A 21,646-nucleotide genomic window follows, 5' to 3' on the forward strand; every position below is an offset into this window, starting at 1 on the left:
TTTTGATAAATATGAAATATGATTCACACGGGGAACGGGTGAGAAGGATACAAAAGCCGCAGTTTGAAAGAAAGAAACAATGAAAGAAAAAAAAGAACGGAAACTTGGTTTGACTTGACTTGATTGGAAACAATTTATATCGATCGATTCGAAATTTGATAATTTGCTGACCACCTCTCTCTTCCAAAATTTCAATTAGGAAGAACAAAAGAAAGAAACAGGGAGATGAAAACATTTGAATGCTCATCGTAAGGAGTTCAGTCACATCGAAATAAGATGAATGACTCTTTGAATAAAAGAGGGAAAGAGAGGGTCTAGACGGGAGGATAGGGAGGGAAAGATAGAGCAGGCGGGAAGGAGAGAAGGAAAAGAATATTTGAATTCTTTTAGCGGTCAGATGCATACGGGTTACCCCCTGCTGGGATGTAGATCAAATGGGTCAAGGTGAGAAACATGCTGTAGATGTTTCTATTTTCAGCCTTGCATTCAAATAGAAAAATTCTAGATCTTCAGATAGGAGTCATTGAGGACCCCTGGTTTTCTTGAATGAAGCAAACAACTCCAGAAAGAATAAGACCTTCTGAAAATTGATTTATGAATTGCAGGTGGTTTTTTTAATACATAGAGGCCCGCCCTACGTGAAGGTAATTTGTCGAAAAAAGTCAATTTGCCAATCCACTCTATAAATCTAGAGAACTAATTCAAATAATATATTTATGTGTACGTGGCGAGGTAGTTATTTTGAAACGGACGAATTCTTTTCATTATCTTTACATATTTTATCTGTGATTCAAGTTCCACTAGATGCTCTTGGAACTTACATAATTATTTTCAAAACTCCTTCAAACATGAAAAAAGTTCAGTTTTCAATGCTAGTGGTCCATTTAACGTGAGTTTAAATTCCTGAAATCAGCCGAATCTCCTATTTCAGGTGTTTCTTGTCAGACGTGACCATGAATGTTCTCGTCGTTCCTTATACTTTTTTCTCTGCTGCCGTAGGGTATCCTATGGGAGTTTTGACATGGTTTGGAGTACTCACTATGTTCCAAGTCTACTCTGGCTTTACGTCTGTTATGCGTGAGTCGTGGATATTCAAGTTACAATTTTTTAAATCTTTGATATTTCAGTTCTCGGTCCTGCTCTTGTTTTGTTTTTTGAAGATCGTTACAACCATTTGGTTCGATTAGACTCGGATACAAGAAGTCGTTTTATCAAGAGATGCATTCACTTTGGAAGCTACTACTTTCTAACTTTCATCTGCATGATTCCCTTATTTTTTGAAATTCCAAGTCTACAAAATGCAAAGAAACTAACATACAATGAGTTCCCATGTCTACCTCAAAATATTTTCGAGAAACCTGGAGTCTTCATGTTGACTTCAAACACTGGACCAGCAATGGCTTGCCTTTTCAGCTTTTTCTTTATTTCTGCCTGCCAAGCGTTTTATTTCACATTCCGAGTAATGTTTTACTTATCAAAACAGAAAGGACTATCCCAAAAGACATATTGTATGCAAAAGAAATTCTTCAAATCTCTATGTGTCCAAGTATTCGTTCCCATACTTGTTCTTGCTCCCCCCGCTCTTTGTCTTATAATTTCTGGCGTATTTCGTCATGTGGATATGCTATTCACAAACATTTCTATCATTTGGTTGACAACTCATGGAATATTCTCAACCATAACTATGTTATGCGTTCATAAAGCTTATCGAGAAGCAACAGTCAATATTTTATTGCGAAGGAAACGTCCGACAATCTCTTCCTTATCTAGGAATTCTGTAAACATGTTTTAAGTAAACTCTCGTTTAATTTTTCAATGAAGTTACAACGTGGTGTATAAGAAGACGTTATCCCATTGATGAATCTTGTTTTTCTACGAACCTTTACTCAAATATCTGTTGCATTGAAATATGTTGAGAAGTCCAGGTTTCAAAGATTTCATTGATTATTCATGTAACCTGGCAGATTTTTATTGAAGCTCCATAAAACTTATAGACTGACAACTTTTGAAAAACTTTTTGCAAACAAGCAGTGACTCTTTTTTCTTCAAATATGAGGACTTAAAAAAACATCAATTTTCAGCGAATCGAGTCCAAGTCTGGTCCAAGTTTGTAAAAACAGCTACTAGAGACTACAATTTAGCAGAAAAAGAATATATAAATTCATAATATTACATCAAAAATTTTATTAGTCTCATAAGTCCCTTACTAAATTTAAAATATCAAAGAAATAGGGAGTAGGAATAGAAGTTCACTCGTTTTTATTATTCATCGGCCACATCGACTTTGTTTACATTTTTCAAAACGAAACGCTTACAATCTCCGACACTTAACAAATTTACTGTTCCTGGATTAGCTGTTTGAGAAATCACTTCCGAAGCCTGCAATAATTTGAAATAATCTGTCAATTTTTTTCTGCAACCTACAGAAATGATGTTAGCTTCACAGTTAGGAGCCTTGATCAAGTTGAAACGCATTGATTGTTCATGGAAACTTGGCATTTGGAAGTATTCAATATATGGGAGACTTGGTCCTGAATCTCTTCCGTATGACATCTGAACTATATATTTTTTCTGATCAGGATTAGGTTTATGTCTTCTGAATTTCAGTTTGTTTATGTTCGAAGAGCTTCCGGCTAGTGGACGAGCTTCGTCACTGTCTGGTCCAACAAAAAACTGTTGTTCGAAGAAGATGTCAATGGTTTCTGAGAGTTTCATTTCCTTCTCGTATTGATCCATTTGTTTAGTTTCTTTGGTTATCCACAAACGAATCCTAAAAGGAAGAAACTATTGAGGAGAACTAAAATTTTTCTTGGAACTCTCCAGCCCTATTTAATTTCAAACTTACCAGCTACATGTCGGTCCAATACTAACAGTGACAGACTCGTATCTATCGACGATTTTGTTGTTGTTTTCCCTTATCAACCATGATTCACCCGTAATCAGTCCTATCGCCTTCTTCAGTTTATTTTTAGAGGTTGTTACATATCCATTGCACTTATCTTTAAGTCTCGATTTTGAAAGGTCAACAGGATCAGTGGGTTTCAACACCTGAAAATTAGTTTATTTGGTTGGTTTAATTCTTCCATTTAAATTCATTTTGAATCAATCAATATCATACTGAAATTCACTTACCGGTAACAAATCTACCGTTTTTGCTGTTTCCAAGGCCTTCCCATCTTTTGGATTGACTACCGGCATGAAGAGTGAACTGATCCCTGTCGGATGAAGATAAGTTGTCAAAACTTGTGGAAGCTTATTTTTGTCTTTATAACTGAAACAGTGGAATGAATAGAAAATAGAAAAGAACCATGCAAAAACAACTCACTGTTCAGGTGAGAAAAGTTGATAGAATTCAGTGTTCCGTCCATCTCGAGTAATGTGTGCAATACAGTATCGACTATTTGTGAGAACGAGTGCAACCTTATTCATCAAATCGAAATTCACACTCTTCATATTCGAGCTTGCATCATTGAACTTTCTGATCTTATCCACGTATTCCGCAGCCACTTCCAAAACGTATTTTGAACTGGATTCGTGTTTGAATCGAACAGAACTGCGTTGATTGAAATGAGACGAAAAACCCTGATCTGTTCCGTCTAGAGACACATCAATTCTGCCAATCGGTGGATAGAATTTAATGTATGGAGCTGTTTTAATTTTTTCTGTGACATGAAACTTTCCTACTCCTTTGGAGGAAGCTGGGAGGAAGAGCACATGGACACTGAAAGGGGGAAGTTAAAGAGAAAACTTCATTCGTCGACACTCACGCAGCACAATATTTCGGTGGCCAAACGGTAACATCAAAGTCTCCTGTTCCTAGTTCCCAGAGAGTTGCAAGAGTCGGTGGATGATCATCACTGAAAATATACATATTATCGCAGACTCCCTTTCAGATAACTTACATTGAAGTGTATTCCATTTGATATGTTCCCTGAATACTTCCAATTGGTGACTCCAAGTCCCATTCCTTTACAGCATAAGGTGGAGCTGCAGTCGACTGTGCGTGCACCTGAAAATAGACAAAGAGAGTGAGAGGCTATTGAGGTCTCTTTGAAACTTTAGTGAGTCGTACTCTAAATCCTTCTAATAGTTTTCAATTATTGGCACAACTTTCGAAAACCTTATGCTGAAAACATGGCTTCCACCAGTGTGCACAAAAAAGCTCGACCATCCCCTCCAGCTCAATACACACCTGATTATTCAGAATAAGACATGCGACGACAAACAGAAGAATTGATGACGTCCTGCATTTATTGAAGACGTTCAGAACGTCGACGACGAGAATCATCTCAACGAGAATATTCAGCGAGGCTGGTTTGCTTGTCCAAGTTTGTTCGAACTGATGATCAGTTTTCTCAATCACTACTTTTTATTTTGTGGCGGTGCTGGAAAAAGTGGGCGGAGCTTAGAAGAGGTCAGGAGGGTGTCAGGGGGTCACGGGGGAAATAGGAAACAAGAGGGAAAGGAGTCATGACTTTTTAAGGGGTCACGCATTTAAATAGAGAATGTACATTGTTTAAGATTTGAGGAAAGATAAATATTTTGAATTCTCTTTCCTCTACGCTCCAAGAGAATAAGTTTTTCTGTTTCATCACTTCGAAAAAGGGGTTTATATTACAGCTTTTATTCAAAACATAGCTTTAACGTCGTGTAAGTAGGTCTTTAACGTCGTGTAAGTAGGTCGTTTTTTAACCTGAATTGTACACTCGTACGTAACAAAAAAACTAGAATGTAACATGATATGAGAGAAATTCGGGGAGATCCATAGAGAGAAATGATACAGATGCAGAAAATGATAGAAATGATACAGGTGCGTTAGTCTAACTCAACAAAAACAAACAAGAAAGAATTAAACAATTATTTATTATACTCGAATTCTTCGTCGTCCTCGACTTGATCTTCGAGCATCTCTTGTGGATGTGAACATCCTTGTGCCCTCGGCACATCCTTGATATACCTCTGCAGTCCGACCAGCGACCTCCACCTTCCTCTAGTTTGAATCTCCTCCATTGAGTGTCCGCTCGCCCTCATGTGATTTGCTCCTCCTCTTCTGAAGCAGTGATGCGTCGCTCCTGGTTTCCCTATCGCTTTCAGCATCTTCGTCGATAGAGCAGAAATCGATTGAGCTGACAGTTTGTCCGATCCGTCGAGATTCGAGAAGACGTACGGGCACTTCCCCTTCGTCCGGAGTCTCCATCTACACATCAATATGTCCGTGTCGCTTCCTGGTGTGTAATTGAAGTAGGAATGTCTTCCTAACCCCAATTGATCGTTTTTAGCCTTTTCGACGAACACTTCCATCATTCCATCTTTCTGCTTTACTCCGCTCCACTTAATTTCAGCCGCTTCCGATGCCCTCAGCATCACGTTGAAGGATAACACCGCCAAGAGAGCGTCCCGATCTTTCGCCGGACTGTCCTCTTTCATCGCCAACTCTACTATCTTCGAAACGTCTTCAACCGTCACTTCGACCGTCTTCTTTCTTGACTGGATTTCCTCTCTTCTCTTTGACCTGATGAGATCTGACACGAAGGACGATCCAATGGTGGACAAACTCTCGTTTGCTGTCTGATAAGCGGCTGAAATCCTTGTCAATGCACTACTTCCGATTCTCTTCGCTTTATCGACAAGATACAGCAGCAGAGACGACTCGTCCACTGGAAGATTCCTCTGCGCAATCCACAGATTCCTCTTCTCGTTCTCTTCCTTGTAGGCTTTGGCGGTCGACATCGCTTTCGAATCGAATGGCACAGCTTTCAGAGTTTCTATGTGTGGTAAAAACTCGCTCCCCACTTTCATCTGGAGCTCCTCGATGAACGATCTCTTGACTCCTTCTGAAAATACACGTTAGTTATATCATTTCCTCGTTCTTTGTCTCTCTTTCACTGGGTGGGTGGGCTGGGACACTCGTTAAACAACGTAGAATGACTTTCATATTCAAATTTCACGCCCGTCGAACGTGAGCGTTGCGGGACCCTAACGACCGCAAAAGGCGTGCGCCTTTAAACATCGCGCCTCCTTTTTCTCCGTTCTTCAACGAAAAACATAATATTATTTACGTGATATCCTTTATCCATCGAAACCCTATTGATATCAGTCGATATGAAAATTGAAAAGAAAAAATCAGTTTGAAAATTGAGAAATATGGCAGACGCGAGAGCAACGACGTGCTATCTGAATGGTCTTTCTCTTCGCACAATCAATGAAGTTGAGAAGGTATTTGATCTACTTCATTCAGTCATTCCAAATACATATATTCAGATCTTGCGCTCTCTTCCTCGAGAAGGCGATCCTTGTGAAATCCAATGTTCTCAACCATCGACCGGTGGAAGTGTTGGACGGAATACTGCAGATGTCATTGTTTCAAAAGTAATTAAATATAATTACAGTATCCAATTAAAGATAATTACAGTCTCTGAAAATCCACGAAGATCCGAAACCATTGGTTCTTTCTCCACCAACTAAACAAGAAATTCCGAAGAAATCAAAGGGGAAAAAGACGATTTCAGAGTACAGTTGTGTTAGTTTGAAGTCTGAGGAAATGAAAAAAATGGTAGATTCTGAAACACACAATCAGAGATTTGATCAATCACTTTTAATTCCAGGAAGTTATTGCTTCTTCCGTCTCTGGAACTGAATCAAAAATTCAATGTAAAGTACTGACGGATCAAATTCAAGTGAATCCAATCATGTCATGTAATGGAGTTGTTCTGTCACTTGACGTCGAAGTCACTATTCCGGATCGTCAAGAGAAAAAGAAAATGAAATTGGAAATTGAATGTCCTGACTTCATGCCAGCTCGTATCAAGATTGGAAACAAGTGGAAGACTATCGTCTAACTATTGAAAAATCTCATTTGTATTGAATCGGAAAGGTTAAGAATAAAATATTTTGTAGTAAAAGTTTTCATTTATTCACTGAGCACTAACACGATAGTCGTTAATGAGAATCCATAAGTTCGACTCTATTTCTTTCATTCTGAAAAACTTGCTTGTTCAATAATATAGTGTTATCAGTAAATTAAAGAAATCAACTCACTCAGAATTGATAACATAAAACCCCACATCACTTCTTTTAAATGAGTGAAGTATAAAATGCTGCCGGAAAGTGGCATTGCTGTGCTTCGTTTCCTGTTAAAATGACATTTTTTCTTCTTTCTTTACTGGCGAATTCTCTCGTCTTTGTTACATTGTCACAAGTTCGATGTCCGGATGGTTTCACTATTTTGAATGATTCAAAATGTGTGAAGGTTTGGATCTACTTTTAAAAAAGTATACAATACCAAAACAACTTCAGATCATTGAAAACTCGTTGCTCCTTAATAATGCCCTCGAGTCTTGTCGGACCTACACAGATGGAACATTGGTCTCAATTCATAATGCTATTGTGAGAAGAAAAATCATCTCATTCCCAGAAATGTCATTTTTAGGACAATAGAGCCCTCATCAACTTAGCGGTTGCTCAACAAACAGTTCGACCCATATGGATAGGATTAACTTGTTTGACTCCTTCGTGCGTTTGGTTGGATCAGAGTCAAACAGATTACACAAACTTTGTCAGTGGTAGGTACTGTCTGCTAAAACTAATTAAATTGAGGATTCAGGCAACCCGCAACCTGACGTGGGGATAAATGTGTACATGTTGACATCAGGAAACTCTGCTGGTAAATGGGTGTCAGCAGACGGATCGCTTGTTTCATTGAACTATATTTGTGAGGTTCCAGCAATCATTGTACCAGGTTTGTATCGACCCTTTTTACTTGATTTAAAAACTCAACTGATATGTTTCTAGACCTCTGCTCAAATCCTTTCAATGACTACTGTTACACCTTCAATCAAGACGTTCGAAATGAAATTAATGCGAGAATATACTGTCAGAAGGACTGCGGAGACTTGGTATCAATCCATTCAGAGAAAGAAAATCGTCATGTTCTTTCTCTTTTTAATTTCACCTCTCCTCCACCTCAAGTCAGAATTGGAGCTGGAACAGATGGGATTGGAAAGTATTGGGTGGATGGAACTGTTTTTGATTACTCCAATTTCGGATATTTCAATGTAGACATCGGAAAATGTTCGACAATGCAAATACCCTATGGTGTCCTGGATGCAGGTCAATGGTTGAGTAACAATTGTGACGATGAACTTCCATTTGTCTGCAAAAGACTGAATGGCATCACATCGTGTCCACCATCTCCTACGCCGACTTACAATCCGAATATGTGTTATGGAAGCCACTTTTTCACGGGGAATGGAACTGTATGTGACATCTTTCCATCTGTTTGCACTTCATTTTGAGATTTCAGATATACAGCCCAAACTACCCTGAGTCCTACTATGGACAGTTTTACCCTTGCACTTTTATCTTCACTGTTCCTTCTGGAAATATTGCTCAAGTTATGTTCACCCTACTAAATATTGATGATCAGTCGAAAATTTCCTTGTATTCTGGAATCGAAGGAACCGAGCCTATCATTGAACTCACTGGTCAATTCTTCTCGCCTCCTCCATTCAATTCGAGTACGAATGTCATGAAAATGATTTTTGATAATGGAGAAAGAGTCTATAATGCAGATACGAAATGGATTGCTAACTATGGATACAATCTCTCTCTATAGGTTCTCCAACGACATTCTAGTTAACTATTTGTTTGTATACACAAACCAATTAAAACTGATAACATAAAACTGAAACCTAACATCAGCTCTGAAATTACTTATATAATGTTGCCGAAAACGCATTGTGCTTCGTTCTTTTCAAAATGTTGTCTTCTCTTTTCTTCTTACTCGTTTCAATAAATTTTATAATTTCAACTACACCTTCTCCGGTACATTGTCCCGATGATTACACTGCATTGAATCAAAAAACATGTGTGAAGGTGCTCATCCCTTTTGAGTAAAATACAATACGACATTACGGTTCCAGCTCGTCGAAATCCCTTCGCTCATTTCTGATGATATGGAATCTTGTAGAAATCTCACATTCGGATCATTGGTGACCATTGATAATGCTATTGTGAGCGAATCAACTTTATTTCCTAACATTCCATTTTGAATTATCAGGACAACAGAGCTCTGATTAACTTAGCCACTGCTCAAAACACAACAAGACCTATTTGGATAGGATTGGAATGTTACGGTTTTCCGTGCTACTGGTTGGATCAGGGTGGAACAAACTACAGTAACTTTGCAAGCGGTATGTTGTTTCTATCAATGCTTGAGTACGTTGAGAATTCAGGGAATCCACAACCTGATGTTGGAGGGGATGTATACATGTTGACATCTGGAAGATCTATTGGGAAATAGGTCTCTGCCGATGGGATACTGGTTGCATTAAACTATTTCTGTCAAGTTCCCGCTTACAATTCACCCGGTAAGACGCAGTTTTCGATATAAATGTTTTCCACAAGATTTTTCTCTGACTTCTGTTCAAATCCTTTCGGAGACTACTGCTATGAATTGGATGATGTTTCCTTTTACAACGAATCTGGAGCGAGATCATCCTGCCAGTTATCGTGTGGAGATCTGGTATCAATTCACTCGGAAGAAGAAAATCTTCACGTTTTGTCTCTTACCAATTCTTCATCTTCTTCACGAGTGAGAATTGGAGCTCGAACAGATGGAACTGTAAAGTATTGGGTGGATGAAACTGCGTTTGATTTCTCCAATTTCGAATATTTTAATGCAGACATCGGAAAATGTTCGACTATGCAAATATCAGCCGCCACCATTAGTTCAGGTCAATGGTCGAGTGCCAGTTGTGAGGATACACTTCCATATATCTGTAAAACGAAACAAGGTGTCTACAGTTGTCCATCCTCAGTTCCCAGAACATGATTATTTTCATTTGAACTCTATACATTATCGAAATGTTTTCGAAACCTGTTACGAAATAAACGAGACTACTTCCCAATTCATCCTTTTCTTCTCTCATGTCTCGTCTCTGCTAGTTTTTTGTCTATTTCCTCTCACATCAGTCATTTTTTCCCTTTTTTCTGAAGATGCCAATTCGAATTGTGAAAAATAAAACACCGAAAGTTGTTCTATTCTACACTGCTTTTTGTCCATTCTCAAATTTTCATCCGACTGAATTTTCTGCCAAATATCAGGAGAAAACTTTGAGTTTCAATTGCAGTGAACAGTATTTAATGTTAGTTTTTCTTTAATTTCTAGGCAACTGGCATAATTTGATTTCAGGTATCGAAAAGCTATTATAGCTGAAGATCCTGAAAGTGCTGATAACATTCTGAAAATGGCAAAGCCTCTTCTTATGAAAAGAGCCGGTAGAAAACTGAAAATGAGTGAGGAAATGCTGAAAGAGTAGGTTGAATCCTGTTGGACTGTTCCTTTATTCTATTCTAAATAGATGGTCTTCCAAATCAGGAGATGTCATGTTTGATGGGTGTCTCCAGAAGTTTTCACAAAACGAAAATCTTCGACTGACACTATTTAGAACTCATGGAATGTTTTTAGCAGAAGCATCAGCTAGAGATAAATTATGGGGAATCGGTAATAAATAGTTATCCAAAAAATTATAAAATGTATTGTAACTTCAGGTCTCGGAGTAAATGACAAAAGAGCCGAGGATCGAAAGCAATGGAAAGGAGCAAATAAGTTGGGAAAGATTCTGGAAAAAGTTAGAGATGAATTATGGGAAAATGAAGAATTCAGAAGAGATCGAGAACTCATTGAGAAGGAAGACGAGGAGAAAAGATGCGAAAGTCTAGAAAAGTCTTGATTTTTTTGAATGGTTTATTGTCAAAAATAATTGAATTTGACTGTTTTCTGTGTTTAATTTTTTCTTTGTAAAAATAAATTAGTTTTTTGTTGTGATTTTTCAACAGATGATGTGCAGGGAATTTCAGCAATAAATGGGGACTTGCAAGTTTTGAAAACTACGGTACGCGTGGTGAGACCCGCCGCCCGCTAAAATCTGTGCGTCTTTTTATTTTTTACAATTTTGCATCCAAGAATTTTTTGCAACGTCGCTCGCCTTCGCTTGAAAGTATATTTTCTTTGCAAAACTCTCGAAAACTAATAAAATCATATGTAAACAAACAATTTATTCTAATTTTTACAAAGTTTTCATAATAAATGAACTATCCGTACTGTTCTATTCGCAGTCAGCGATTTATTCGTCTTCGCTGCTTCATGTTATATGCCTCCCTAATTTAAATATTTCTAATTTCAAGTTTTCGTTTCAGATGACGGAGACAGGCTGGGACATGCTATGGGTTTATATATATGGAACCATTTTCGTCATTGTATCCATCATTTGTATAAACTACTACAACTAGTGAGTTATTTCTTCGAAATTAAATAATTTCGCTCCCACTGTTTTCTACCTTATTCATTTTCAGCGAGCAGCATGAACGTCGAAAACTCGAACTGGCGAAACAAAAATCTCCGAAGAAGAGTACAAAGCCAAAGAGACCTTATTGGCCCGAAGCGGCGCCATGTCCGAGATCAAGCCAACATTCGACAACAAACGAAGCGGGACCATCCAACTCTGAAGAGAGTTCACAAACTCGCCAAGCCGGGTCAACTAACTCACAAACTGGAACTTCTGCAACGAACACACTATCTACATCTTCTAACAAACCAAATAATTCGAAGAAAGGATCCAAGAAAAACGCAAAATCTTCTGATAAAAAGAAGAAATAAGTAACCATTGAATGTATATAATTGATACTGTTTATTTTTTAATCTCTCTCATTCCCTCAATTTGTATCAAATCATGTGAATATTCTGTATAATTATTAATCGAAACTCATCTATTCGTTCTTTATCAAATAGACTTGTGCAGTTTTGTTTCCTTCCGTTTAATTTCATTCATTATCAACGATTTACTATCGTATATTATTTTTTATCTTTTATTACGAAACTTTCATTTTAAACTTGATCGCTTACAGCTTAACTCATCATACAATGATCGGAGCACTTATTGTCCTCGCATTACCATTCATAATGATATGTCTTATGTTGTCTATGTCTTCAGGGTAAGTTGCATAGACAGAACTCAATAAAACTCCTCATTGCAGACTGAACCGCGAAGCGTACTTGAAGATTATCATTGTCTACATGTGTGGCTATCTCCTTCAAGGTTGCATTATTCTTCTCAGTTTCCTGTAAGTATTTCTCATGAAAATAGGTATCAGAGGTATATTTCAGAATCAATTTCATCTACCGATGCTACCTGTTCAAAGCGATGATCCGAGCCGAAGGCTTCGAAATGGAAGGCTGGAATGCAGATGATGATGATGATGAATCGGACGATTCGTCGGACGGCAATCATGAAGAATAAGCGAACAATCCTGAAGCCCGAAGGGGTTATGTAATAATAAAGGAATATCTCATACTTCAACTCACGTGTCATGTCGTCTTCAAATACCTCACAATACCTCACTTTGTCATATTTTCTTGTAAATTCCTTTTTTACTCATTTTACGATTCTAATCAATTATTGCTTTGTTTTCCCCATCCCTGCGAAAAGTTTTTGTATATGTTTCACTTCCATCATTCTCTACAACACCTTCGCTCAGATAATTTCGTGTATCAATTTATGTGGCTGTACTCATTCGGATTGTACCTACCTTGTAATATTCCCGAATTGAACCTGTATTAATTGTCTCCTTTCCAACAAATATATCAGAGTTATCATTCCAATTTTCGTTTTTCTCGTACTATTATCGGTGGCTGAACCTTCTGACTTCCGAATGCTTTTACTTTAATTATCACATACGAAAACCGTCCCGTACGAACTTTCAATTCAATTTTTCTCTTTTGAAATCTCGCGCCTAGTGACCGAAGCGAGAGAACGAGTATCCTGGATTCGAGCTATACAATTTTTAGACATACCCCTTTGAGGAACTACGGTACGCGTGTCGAGACCCGGCACCCGCCAAAATCGTCGTGCATTGAAAGTTTGTCAGCAGAGTTTGCAAATTCAAACCGCATTTCAACCCTTTTTCCTTTGGAAATAATTTTTTAAACGTTTCAAATTCAAACATTTGTTATAAACAACGTTTCAATTGTTTTTTCCTTATTGTGTTCGTCTCAGTACAGAGTTTTCATTAAAATTTCATTGTAGGCATGTCTTCGAGAGCAACTGATTATTTTAATCAATCCAGCCTCGAGATGGTAGAAATCTATACGGGAGAACCGGATACCGGAAATGGGAGGTATGACAGTCGCTTGATTTGTTTTAAACCAGAAATATACTTTCAGCTTCTTCACCTCAACTCCCGTACTGTACTTGCTCGTTTTTGTTCTTATCATCTCTTTCATTGGGTAATTCTGTTTCCGAAAGACAAATAAAAACTATTGTTGGGTTTTCAGAAGTTTGGTAGCATTAGTTCGTTGTACAAAGTGGTTGGTTGGTCGAAGACAAGGAACGAATGGAAATCAGAGGGGTGGAGAAAGACAAAGAATGTCCACAATTCTGGAAGGAGCCGAGCAATCAGGAAGTGGTTCTGGTAATTCTCAAGAAGGGCCCCGGACGGAACTAGATTAACTCGTTTTCATTCTGAAACTGATATGTTCTGTACTTACTTTGATATTTTTACATTCTTTCTTTTATTCAAATCTTATGATGACTCATTATTTGTGATTAAACACCTCTCATGTATTCATTCAATGTTTTATTTTGTACCAATAATTCATGTAATTTTACTCGTGTTTTGTTTCTTCTCAACTGTCTTCTCGGTTTTTGTGTTGGGTGTTCGTCCCATTCTATTTCATTCACTAGCCAAATAAGGTTTAATCCCGATTTTCGATACAGGCACACCGACATGTTTTGGATCTCACTACTTCGACAACGAATCGCTCTGATTGTGTGGATGCTCATTCCATTTACAAGCAATATCGAAAATGACGAAATTATGAGTTAGTTTTTGAAATGATTGGAAAACTGGAATCAATTCGATATTGTGATTGAATAATTCCTTGAGACGGCTTTCCCGAGGCCGTACCGAATGGGGAGAAACGAGTGAGTGAGAGAAACGAAACCGAAACGACCCGGGAGAAATGACGGCGCGGCGATTTTCGAGCAGTACTTGTGCAAAAACTGTGTGCAATGTTTAAGAATAGTAATTTAAAAGTCAAATTCACTAATTTCATCACTTGTACAGCCCGATAATCGCCGTGCCGCCATTTCTCCCGGGTTTGTTTCTCTCAATCTCCGTTTCTCCCCGTTCGGTACGGTCTCGCTTTTCCCAAAAGCTCTTTCTTCATAAGATCCCAAACAATTGATCTTCCAGAAATCACATATCACAATGAGACTCTGAAAGATGGACTAGGGCCGGATCTCAGCGCATTTCGCAACTTCCATTCACCTATCGAAAACAAGATTGCAAGAGCATCTCGATTCCCTGGTCTCAATAGGTATCTCTCTTTCTCTTGATTCTCATTGAAGATAATTGTTTTTCAGCATTTTACCTACATGGGCACGGCTGTTAAGTTTTACTACGATTGGTTTGATTGTTGTCTTGAGGTCAGTGTCTTCCAGAGAATTAAGCAACAAAAAAAGATTTTTCCAGTACTGGCCTATCATGCTATTGCTGCTACAGGTTTTTTAGAAAATCCACGACAAATCAAGCAGTACCGCCGCCGCGCGAAAGACGAGGACGTATTCAAGAGCAGGATCGTCCTATAGTCTATCGAAATCGCTCGCCTCGTCGTGATTCAGTTGAGAACAATTTGATAGATAATAATAGTGAACAAGCTATCGAACTGGAATATATTCCATCAAATCATGCTGAAGAAGACGATAATCTACTGGAAGCTCAAGGTGATCCAGATGTTCCGGATGAAGCTGAACCAGCTGATGATGAAGATCAAGATCAGGCTGGACCAGCAAGAAATTAGTCAGAAATTTTAAAAAACGATACAAAAAACAATGAACAACAACTATCTATTCACCCAATTTGAATACTCGTTATCTGGAACTGTAACATTTTCTGTATTTAGTTAGTACTAACACTTTCAATTATACTTTATTACACACCGTGTCTAACCTTTTTTGGCTAGTCTTGTCGATAAAATCGACGCGCATTGATAGGGCAAAGTTTGAAATTTGAAAATAAAAATATTTGACAAATAAAATTGTTATCACTTGAGATCCTCTGAAATATCGCTTTTTGAACTATTTGACAGATCGCTTAACGATGTATCATCATCCTGGAATAGCAACGAATTGTCTATCGGATCCGGGTAACGGGGAGCCATCGGGCCAACAGGGCCCATTCCATTCAATACTGACTCGTCGGAAGATGATGCAGTGTTTGAAAATGGATCAGGAACACTTTGTGAAGTTGAAGAAGCACCGAAATTGAATACAGGACCCGCATTTTGTTGTGGTAACTGTTGTTGTTGAAGAAGAGAAGTTGGTTGAAAAGGTTGGAAGACTGATGGGAAATTGCTTCCAACTCCGAAGAAATTGTAATTTGAAAATGGCTGAAAATGTATTCATGTTTTAGCGTGGAGACTAGTTTCAAAATTACCTGAAACACAGGTGCGGCAGGTTGTCTCCTTTGAAGTTGCACTATTATTTTCTCGAGATCCTCACATTTTCCTTTGTATTTTTCCATTTCTTTTTTATATTGATCTCTTTCTTTTCTTAACTTTTCAACATCTTCCACAGTCGGCACACCCAGTTTGAAATCAGCTATCCCACTATGCACATAATTTTCTTGTTCTTGATGTCGTTCAACCCGTTTTCTTTTTCGTCTCTCCTGATGCCGTTCCTCTTGTTGATTCCATTTTGTCAATTGATACTGAGTATACTCGTAAATTGAATCTTCACTGGCAAAAATATCCCGTTGAGAAGTAGTTTGATTGACACGTCGACGTTTGTGTGTCGGTTGTTCGAAACTCAAATCACTATCGATTGTTTCGTCGTGACGAAGTTTTGGAGTATTGATGTTTAGAGGAACATCGGCTGTGAATTGATATGGTTTTTTCGGTTTTGGGGTGGAGGACGACGTCGTTGGAACGAAATATAGCTGAAACATGAGAATTTAGTAGGTTAATTGGTTGCTTGAGAGCTAATGAGAGGTGTTGAAGATTTTTGAGAAAACTGAAAAAAAGTTTTCAGCTTTAAAAAAATTACTGTAAAATTAATTTTACAATAGTTAACTTACTTCAGAATAATCATCGTCGCTATCGTTTTCCACCTTTTTCGTTTTTTTGTTCTTGAACAATTTCCGCACAATTCCAGCCATTCTAAACGAATAAAAATAAATATTTAGTAGAAAGTAAGCTAAAATGAGGTAGAATGAAAGTGAAGCGGGAAACCGAACACTGTCTTGGCTGTGGTGCAACAAATCAATATCCTTTGCACCTCTTCCCGACAGTCTTTTTGGCGGTAGCAATGAGAAGAAGGCGAGGATCAAAGAGAGCCGGGTGGTCTGTTTGTGTGTGGCAAGAGGGTCCGTACAACACGGATCAAAGAGACCGCGAGATTAGGGTAATAAAGTGTGTAGTCGGCTTGCCTTTCTTGGAGACTAATTAGAATATGTAACGTTACAAGTAGTTGATTTCTATTCGATTGAATTTGAAACTTACAGATTTATTGGAATAATTTAATCGGACTATCGCTTGGTTCGTGCCGACGTGGAAATTGACATTTATTCCTGTAAAAACGATTTAAATGTTAGAAAGTGCAACAAAGTTTAGAAAAATCCAACAGAAAACTTGGAAAGAGAAATCGAAAAAGACGGAAACTTCAAAGGAAAACAAATAAATTCGAACTTCCCTGTCAAACACTTGTCCGAGAGGAGTACACGTGCGGAGTTTCCTCTTCCATAAGGCCACGGCCTCAAGAAAAAATTGCGGGAGTTTTAAATACAAATCGTTAAATATAACCGATTAAGAAGAAAAATAGAAAATTAGTTGTACAAAATGATTAAAGGTGAATTTTTGTTCAAAAAACAAACACTCAATACACACATAAGAAACTCTGAAAGCAAATCAAACACTATTATCGCCAGTTTTCCTTCTTCTTCTTTGAAAAACAAGGAAAGCAGATGATACTCAGCCAAATTAACGCTAATCAGATGTTGTTTTGATGTGTTTTTACAGACTCTGAAAATCTGAAAATATAGCCAGAACTGCAATAATTTGTCGTCGTTCCATTGTGACCAAATCTGTCACTCATTTCATTCTTTCGGTTAACTCGACGTGCTCCACAGCTTTCAGGACGACAAATCCAATAATCTCGGACATATTACTTCCGTCATTCCAGCTTGAACACTAGTAGATTTCTCTCATATTTTTTAAAAAAGGAATGAACCTTTTATTCGGTAATTCCACAGATTTCTGGGTTCCATCCTATGTATTGAATGATAATTCTTATATTACCTGGACGAATTTTCCATTATTTCTTTTATTTTTTCTCTCGATTCTCATCAGCAGTTTTTTTGTCATAAATGCAATGAATGTGATTCATAAGATCCGGAAATTGCATGATAATGCCACGTGGATTGTGCTCTCCATTCTAGCAGCTTGGTTTGAAGGATTGATTGGAATGCTCATGATTTGTCCATATAAGTTTGGGTTCTGCACATTGGGAGGTAAGACATTCCTTTCAAACTAATTCACCATATCCAACCCGTTACAGATCCATCCAAAATATTCTATGGATTCGAAAGTGATGAATACCTTCCGATCAATCTTTCCTGGGAAAGTGCTCCATTACTACTTGGTTCAATTCTAATTTGGCATTATTTGGGACTTTTGAATGGGGGAATCATCTGTTTTGTAATTGAGAGATCACTTGCCACGTTGTTATCACGGTAATCATGCGACTTAATTAGCCAATTAGGAATAAACACCTGGACAAGTCCGGAAAAATGCAAAGTGATTTGGGTTTTTTGGTTTTGGCTAGATCTGTTATGAGTCATAAAAAATGAGAAGCCGACACAAAAACCAAATATAAATCTTGTTAGCTCCGTGATGAAATTTGTTCGGCAATGAAAAATGGCTGAGGATATTTCTTGAAAAAATGAAAAATGGCTGGGGATATTTCTATTACTTCTAATCGGAATGTTTCATAGAACTTTCTTGTTCGAAAAACTTATCAAAAACGAGGTCAAAAACAAAATGACGCGCGTTCTGTGTTATGATCTAGGTGATCTGTTAATGAGGTATTCTATAACTAAAGCTACAAACTAGACTCCTGTTAGATTGTTTCAAAAACCTCAATCCTTTAAAACTCATGAATTTCTAGAGACTACGAATCAACTCCTCGTCAATGGCTATCAATATCTCTTCATATTTTACATCACCTCATTGCAATCGTCATGTGTATATTCTTCTGTTTTCATATCCTTCCCCTGAAAATTCTCATATTTTTCAATGCGTCTGGGTTTGCTTTTCAAGTTCCCTACGTATTTTTTCTTCGACATTACAATACATCAAAAAGAAGCAAAATGCGCCTGGCAGAAAATATCACAAATCACTCCCTGGCTGCCAAATTTCAGACGGAGGAAAACGTCAGGAGTATGCATGTGAGTGGAGATCTTTACGAGAACAGACAGTTCTATTCCATATTTCAGATTGCCACTCGCCTCTCAATCGTAGTTGGAGTATTTGATGTTCTTTTTCTTATTGTCATTATTCTGGCAACATGCCAAGTTCCTGGTGCCCAACTCTTTTTCCAGGTTACAGAATTGGTTCTATTTCTGTAAGTTTTCACAGGAGTCTTGCGAAGAACCAGATATGAATTTCCAGGAATCCGATATTCTTGATACCTGGTATAATGTCAAGTGTAGAAGAGTGGAGGAACAAATTCATGGAGTTTTGCCCATTAATGCGACTCCGAATCGATCCAAATCATAATCCATACGTTGTCCCTCAAAATCCCAGAGAGACAGCAGAAATTCATTTCTCTCAATTACAAAATTATTGGATTTGAAACATGAATGGGATGAAAGAATAAATATGCGGTTAGAACAGACACTTCAGGTCCGTAGCGGTCGTCACGATTACCTAGAAAAAAAAACGAATTTCCAATTCAATTAGACGTACATGAAAAAAGTTGATTAGATTTTTGAGGGAGAGTAGACATGTTGGGTTTCAGATCAACTTCAAAATCTGGCATTCTGAATTTTCAGACGAGAGTCTGATGTTTTTCTCTGAAAATTGTCGAATTGTGTTCACATTTAGAAGATGCACCTAGAATTCTAGAAACTTAAAATTTTATCTGAAAACCCGAAAAGTTTAAAATCACTTTCTCTCTTCCTTTCATCAGCAGATCAATTGCACAAAACCTTGAGAAAACACCTGTCTCTCCTTCCCATTCTCTTGTTTCTCCGTTTCTTTCATTTCTTATTTTTTCCTCTTATTCATACCAATGAATAACACTGCTAACATCTATTTTGAAGGCAACTAACACAGCTTTTCAACAGTTTTCAGTCTCTTATTCCCACCTTGTTCCTTCTGATTTATATGACTTGCTTCCTCGTTTATCATGAATATTCTCCTATGGAACTCAACAGACTTCTGGGTACCCAGCTATGTGTTCAACGATGATTCGTACCTTTCCTGGTGGAATTTACCTTATTTTTTGCTCGTTTTTATGGCAATGTTCACATGTTTTTGGCTGTGTTTTTATATGACAAAAGTGGTTTGTGAAGTGAAGAAGTTTCATGGAAATGCCACTTATTTGTTGGCTTGTATGTATGCTTCGTGGTTTGAATGCTTCATCGGGACCATTTTGATTCTGCCTTATAAATATGGGGTCATTCATTTGGCTGGTCAGTTTTATAAAATCTAATTTTGGATTCACCACAATATCATTAGGATCGGAAAACATTGATAAAATGTCAATCAAGGAAGTTTCAGCTGTTTTTCAGTAGACAGCTGACCAATTGTATGAGCATAAACTACAAATTCTTCTTTCGTTGAATGTCAAGAATCAATTATCAAAAATATGAAAACTTAACTGCCAAGTGAATATGTCTTCATTTCAGAACCTGGTCGTATCATCGAAGGATTTGAGAACACTGAAAATTATCTCAGACTAAACGAACTGAACTGGAAATGCTGCCCGATTCTCATTGCTTCATTTCTGGAATGGCATTATGTAGGAATAGTAAACAGTGGATTTTCTTGTTTTTTACTTGAGAGAACCTTGGCTACAGTACTATTCAAGTAAGTTTCCAGGAGAAATACATCAAGAGAATTCATCATTTTCAGTGACTATGAATCAACAAGTCGTCGAAAACTATCAATATTTCTGATAGTTTTCCATCAATCCTATGCAATGTTCATTGCTGTCATGATGTTTTTTCATGTGTTTCCATTGAAAGAACTGTTGGGAATGAATGCGTTCGGATTGGTGTTTCTGGTTCCAGTTAGTTCTGGACGACTAGTTTTCCATTATCATTCCAGATCAATTTTTCAGTGCCTACTCTTCCTTCGTTATTACAATTTCCGTGCAAGAACAAACATGCGATTGGGTAAGAATATTACAAAGAACTCGTTGGCTGCCAAGTTCCAAACCGAGGAAAATCTCAGATCAATTATAGTGAGTCTAGCTGTCCTAGACATGAAATGAGTGTTTATTTCTAGCTAGCGTTTCGAATTTTTGTCATCATGATATTTTTTGATATAGCGTTCCTTGTTATTATTTTCGCCGCTATGTTGAAAGTTCCGGGTGCAAAATATTATTTTCAAGCAGCTGAGCATATTGTCTTCTTGTGAGTCATTTCATGTGTCTAGCCAAAATTATGTCTGGTTTTTTTTCAGCGGTCCAATATTCTTGGTTCCTGCTGTTGTGTCAACTGAGAAGGATTGGAGAAAGCGATTCCTTTACTATGTTCCAGTTAATAAAATTCGGATTCGACCGGAGAAATTGGACACAACAAACTATCAGGTGTCGACAATTGCAGAAGAAACAACGGCGATTCATTTTATGCAATTACAGAATTTATGGGTTTAGGCATTTAACGAATTTCAATAAAAATAATAATAAGAAGGGAAAAGATAAGCATACTGATCATATTCAATACTGAATGACTAACGTACCACATGATTCCAAATTCAGTCAAATACTGACATTTTCTTCTCTCAGATGAATAATCAAAACGCGTGGTCCGAGTGGAATTGGACAGAATATAGTTGCTGCCAGTTGTACTTGAACACTTTTAATCGCATCCAAGAAAAACTCAATTTTGCCATTTTCACTTGGAGAATTTCGACCATTCGAAAAACGTCAATTATCGAGAATTAAAAAAGAAGAAACTGCTCCTGATATAAGAAATAACAATAGATAATTCATTTCACTAAATTTCGTAGTCAATGAGAAATTAGTAAGCGATTTGAAATTTGACAGGCGCTCAGGAAGTTCTGAAAAATCAAAAATGCACACACTTTTCTAAATATTTCCACTGTTCATCTTTCACGATTCCCAATGGCACACCAACAACAATGGGTACAGTAAATGATCTTTTTTTGGTGGTCACGTTCTGCGTCAACTAGATAAGTGCATTCGATTGTAATGCTGAACGTAAGGACGTAATGAAAGTGAGAAAAAGTGAGCAGAAAAGAAAAAAAAAACAAGAAATATATTCCAAAGAAAGTTAATAATAAGATAGATGTAAGCTATAGAATGATTGTAAATAAGAGGTCATTCGGGAGTTGATGTCTACA

At 37.5% G+C, this 21,646-nt stretch overlaps 15 protein-coding genes across 15 annotated transcripts; 13 read left to right on the forward strand and 2 right to left on the reverse strand.

Annotated features, from left to right (window-relative positions):
• Window positions 1–869: 869 nt before the first annotated feature.
• GCK72_019861 (uncharacterized protein) lies at window positions 870–2,114 on the forward strand (the record flags this gene model as incomplete). The annotated part of the gene is made up of 4 exons (XM_003116546.2): window positions 870–889; window positions 932–1,077; window positions 1,128–1,459; window positions 2,082–2,114. 4 exons carry the CDS (start codon window positions 870–872, stop codon window positions 2,112–2,114), a joined length of 531 nt encoding a protein of 176 aa, XP_003116594.2.
• A 148-nt stretch (window positions 2,115–2,262) lies between these two features.
• On the reverse strand, window positions 2,263–4,288 carry GCK72_019862 (uncharacterized protein; the record flags this gene model as incomplete). The annotated part of the gene is made up of 8 exons (XM_053733265.1): window positions 2,263–2,379; window positions 2,425–2,770; window positions 2,846–3,048; window positions 3,133–3,271; window positions 3,326–3,721; window positions 3,768–3,857; window positions 3,903–4,009; window positions 4,193–4,288. The coding sequence occupies 8 exons, from the start codon at window positions 4,286–4,288 to the stop codon at window positions 2,263–2,265; spliced, it is 1,494 nt and encodes a 497-aa protein (XP_053582178.1).
• Window positions 4,289–6,144: 1,856 nt separating this feature from the next.
• Window positions 6,145–6,839, forward strand: GCK72_019863 (uncharacterized protein; the record flags this gene model as incomplete). Its single annotated transcript, XM_003116459.2, has 4 exons — window positions 6,145–6,216; window positions 6,262–6,369; window positions 6,413–6,553; window positions 6,606–6,839. 4 exons carry the CDS (start codon window positions 6,145–6,147, stop codon window positions 6,837–6,839), a joined length of 555 nt encoding a protein of 184 aa, XP_003116507.2.
• Window positions 6,840–7,138: 299 nt separating this feature from the next.
• Window positions 7,139–8,614, forward strand: GCK72_019864 (uncharacterized protein; the record flags this gene model as incomplete). Its single annotated transcript, XM_053733266.1, has 6 exons — window positions 7,139–7,249; window positions 7,297–7,386; window positions 7,430–7,559; window positions 7,604–7,738; window positions 7,792–8,255; window positions 8,303–8,614. 6 exons carry the CDS (start codon window positions 7,139–7,141, stop codon window positions 8,612–8,614), a joined length of 1,242 nt encoding a protein of 413 aa, XP_053582179.1.
• A 340-nt stretch (window positions 8,615–8,954) lies between these two features.
• On the forward strand, window positions 8,955–9,301 carry GCK72_019865 (uncharacterized protein; the record flags this gene model as incomplete). Its single annotated transcript, XM_053733267.1, has 3 exons — window positions 8,955–9,011; window positions 9,059–9,191; window positions 9,234–9,301. 3 exons carry the CDS (start codon window positions 8,955–8,957, stop codon window positions 9,299–9,301), a joined length of 258 nt encoding a protein of 85 aa, XP_053582180.1.
• Window positions 9,302–9,391: 90 nt separating this feature from the next.
• Window positions 9,392–9,832, forward strand: GCK72_019866 (uncharacterized protein; the record flags this gene model as incomplete). Its single annotated transcript, XM_003116681.1, has 1 exon — window positions 9,392–9,832. One exon carries the CDS (start codon window positions 9,392–9,394, stop codon window positions 9,830–9,832), a length of 441 nt encoding a protein of 146 aa, XP_003116729.1.
• A 164-nt stretch (window positions 9,833–9,996) lies between these two features.
• On the forward strand, window positions 9,997–10,733 carry GCK72_019867 (uncharacterized protein; the record flags this gene model as incomplete). The annotated part of the gene is made up of 4 exons (XM_003115865.1): window positions 9,997–10,145; window positions 10,193–10,315; window positions 10,362–10,504; window positions 10,552–10,733. 4 exons carry the CDS (start codon window positions 9,997–9,999, stop codon window positions 10,731–10,733), a joined length of 597 nt encoding a protein of 198 aa, XP_003115913.1.
• Window positions 10,734–11,199: 466 nt separating this feature from the next.
• Window positions 11,200–11,659, forward strand: GCK72_019868 (uncharacterized protein; the record flags this gene model as incomplete). Its single annotated transcript, XM_003115994.2, has 2 exons — window positions 11,200–11,291; window positions 11,356–11,659. 2 exons carry the CDS (start codon window positions 11,200–11,202, stop codon window positions 11,657–11,659), a joined length of 396 nt encoding a protein of 131 aa, XP_003116042.1.
• A 264-nt stretch (window positions 11,660–11,923) lies between these two features.
• On the forward strand, window positions 11,924–12,299 carry GCK72_019869 (uncharacterized protein; the record flags this gene model as incomplete). The annotated part of the gene is made up of 3 exons (XM_003116111.1): window positions 11,924–11,994; window positions 12,037–12,123; window positions 12,167–12,299. 3 exons carry the CDS (start codon window positions 11,924–11,926, stop codon window positions 12,297–12,299), a joined length of 291 nt encoding a protein of 96 aa, XP_003116159.1.
• A 788-nt stretch (window positions 12,300–13,087) lies between these two features.
• GCK72_019870 (uncharacterized protein) lies at window positions 13,088–13,508 on the forward strand (the record flags this gene model as incomplete). Its single annotated transcript, XM_053733268.1, has 3 exons — window positions 13,088–13,176; window positions 13,223–13,285; window positions 13,334–13,508. The coding sequence occupies 3 exons, from the start codon at window positions 13,088–13,090 to the stop codon at window positions 13,506–13,508; spliced, it is 327 nt and encodes a 108-aa protein (XP_053582181.1).
• Window positions 13,509–13,785: 277 nt separating this feature from the next.
• GCK72_019871 (uncharacterized protein) lies at window positions 13,786–14,860 on the forward strand (the record flags this gene model as incomplete). The annotated part of the gene is made up of 4 exons (XM_003116567.2): window positions 13,786–13,879; window positions 14,254–14,377; window positions 14,424–14,486; window positions 14,533–14,860. The coding sequence occupies 4 exons, from the start codon at window positions 13,786–13,788 to the stop codon at window positions 14,858–14,860; spliced, it is 609 nt and encodes a 202-aa protein (XP_003116615.2).
• Window positions 14,861–15,103: 243 nt separating this feature from the next.
• On the reverse strand, window positions 15,104–16,215 carry GCK72_019872 (uncharacterized protein; the record flags this gene model as incomplete). Its single annotated transcript, XM_003116399.2, has 3 exons — window positions 15,104–15,448; window positions 15,496–15,996; window positions 16,135–16,215. The coding sequence occupies 3 exons, from the start codon at window positions 16,213–16,215 to the stop codon at window positions 15,104–15,106; spliced, it is 927 nt and encodes a 308-aa protein (XP_003116447.2).
• A 1,211-nt stretch (window positions 16,216–17,426) lies between these two features.
• GCK72_019873 (uncharacterized protein) lies at window positions 17,427–17,791 on the forward strand (the record flags this gene model as incomplete). Its single annotated transcript, XM_003116463.2, has 2 exons — window positions 17,427–17,565; window positions 17,613–17,791. 2 exons carry the CDS (start codon window positions 17,427–17,429, stop codon window positions 17,789–17,791), a joined length of 318 nt encoding a protein of 105 aa, XP_003116511.2.
• Window positions 17,792–18,423: 632 nt separating this feature from the next.
• Window positions 18,424–18,908, forward strand: GCK72_019874 (uncharacterized protein; the record flags this gene model as incomplete). The annotated part of the gene is made up of 3 exons (XM_053733269.1): window positions 18,424–18,501; window positions 18,550–18,677; window positions 18,725–18,908. 3 exons carry the CDS (start codon window positions 18,424–18,426, stop codon window positions 18,906–18,908), a joined length of 390 nt encoding a protein of 129 aa, XP_053582182.1.
• A 699-nt stretch (window positions 18,909–19,607) lies between these two features.
• GCK72_019875 (uncharacterized protein) lies at window positions 19,608–20,936 on the forward strand (the record flags this gene model as incomplete). Its single annotated transcript, XM_003116098.2, has 6 exons — window positions 19,608–19,749; window positions 19,966–20,146; window positions 20,192–20,348; window positions 20,400–20,522; window positions 20,567–20,694; window positions 20,744–20,936. The coding sequence occupies 6 exons, from the start codon at window positions 19,608–19,610 to the stop codon at window positions 20,934–20,936; spliced, it is 924 nt and encodes a 307-aa protein (XP_003116146.2).
• Window positions 20,937–21,646: the final 710 nt, after the last annotated feature.

Source organism: Caenorhabditis remanei, chromosome V, assembly GCF_010183535.1.
Source record: "Caenorhabditis remanei strain PX506 chromosome V, whole genome shotgun sequence".
NCBI classification, from domain to species: Eukaryota; Metazoa; Nematoda; class Chromadorea; order Rhabditida; family Rhabditidae; genus Caenorhabditis; species Caenorhabditis remanei.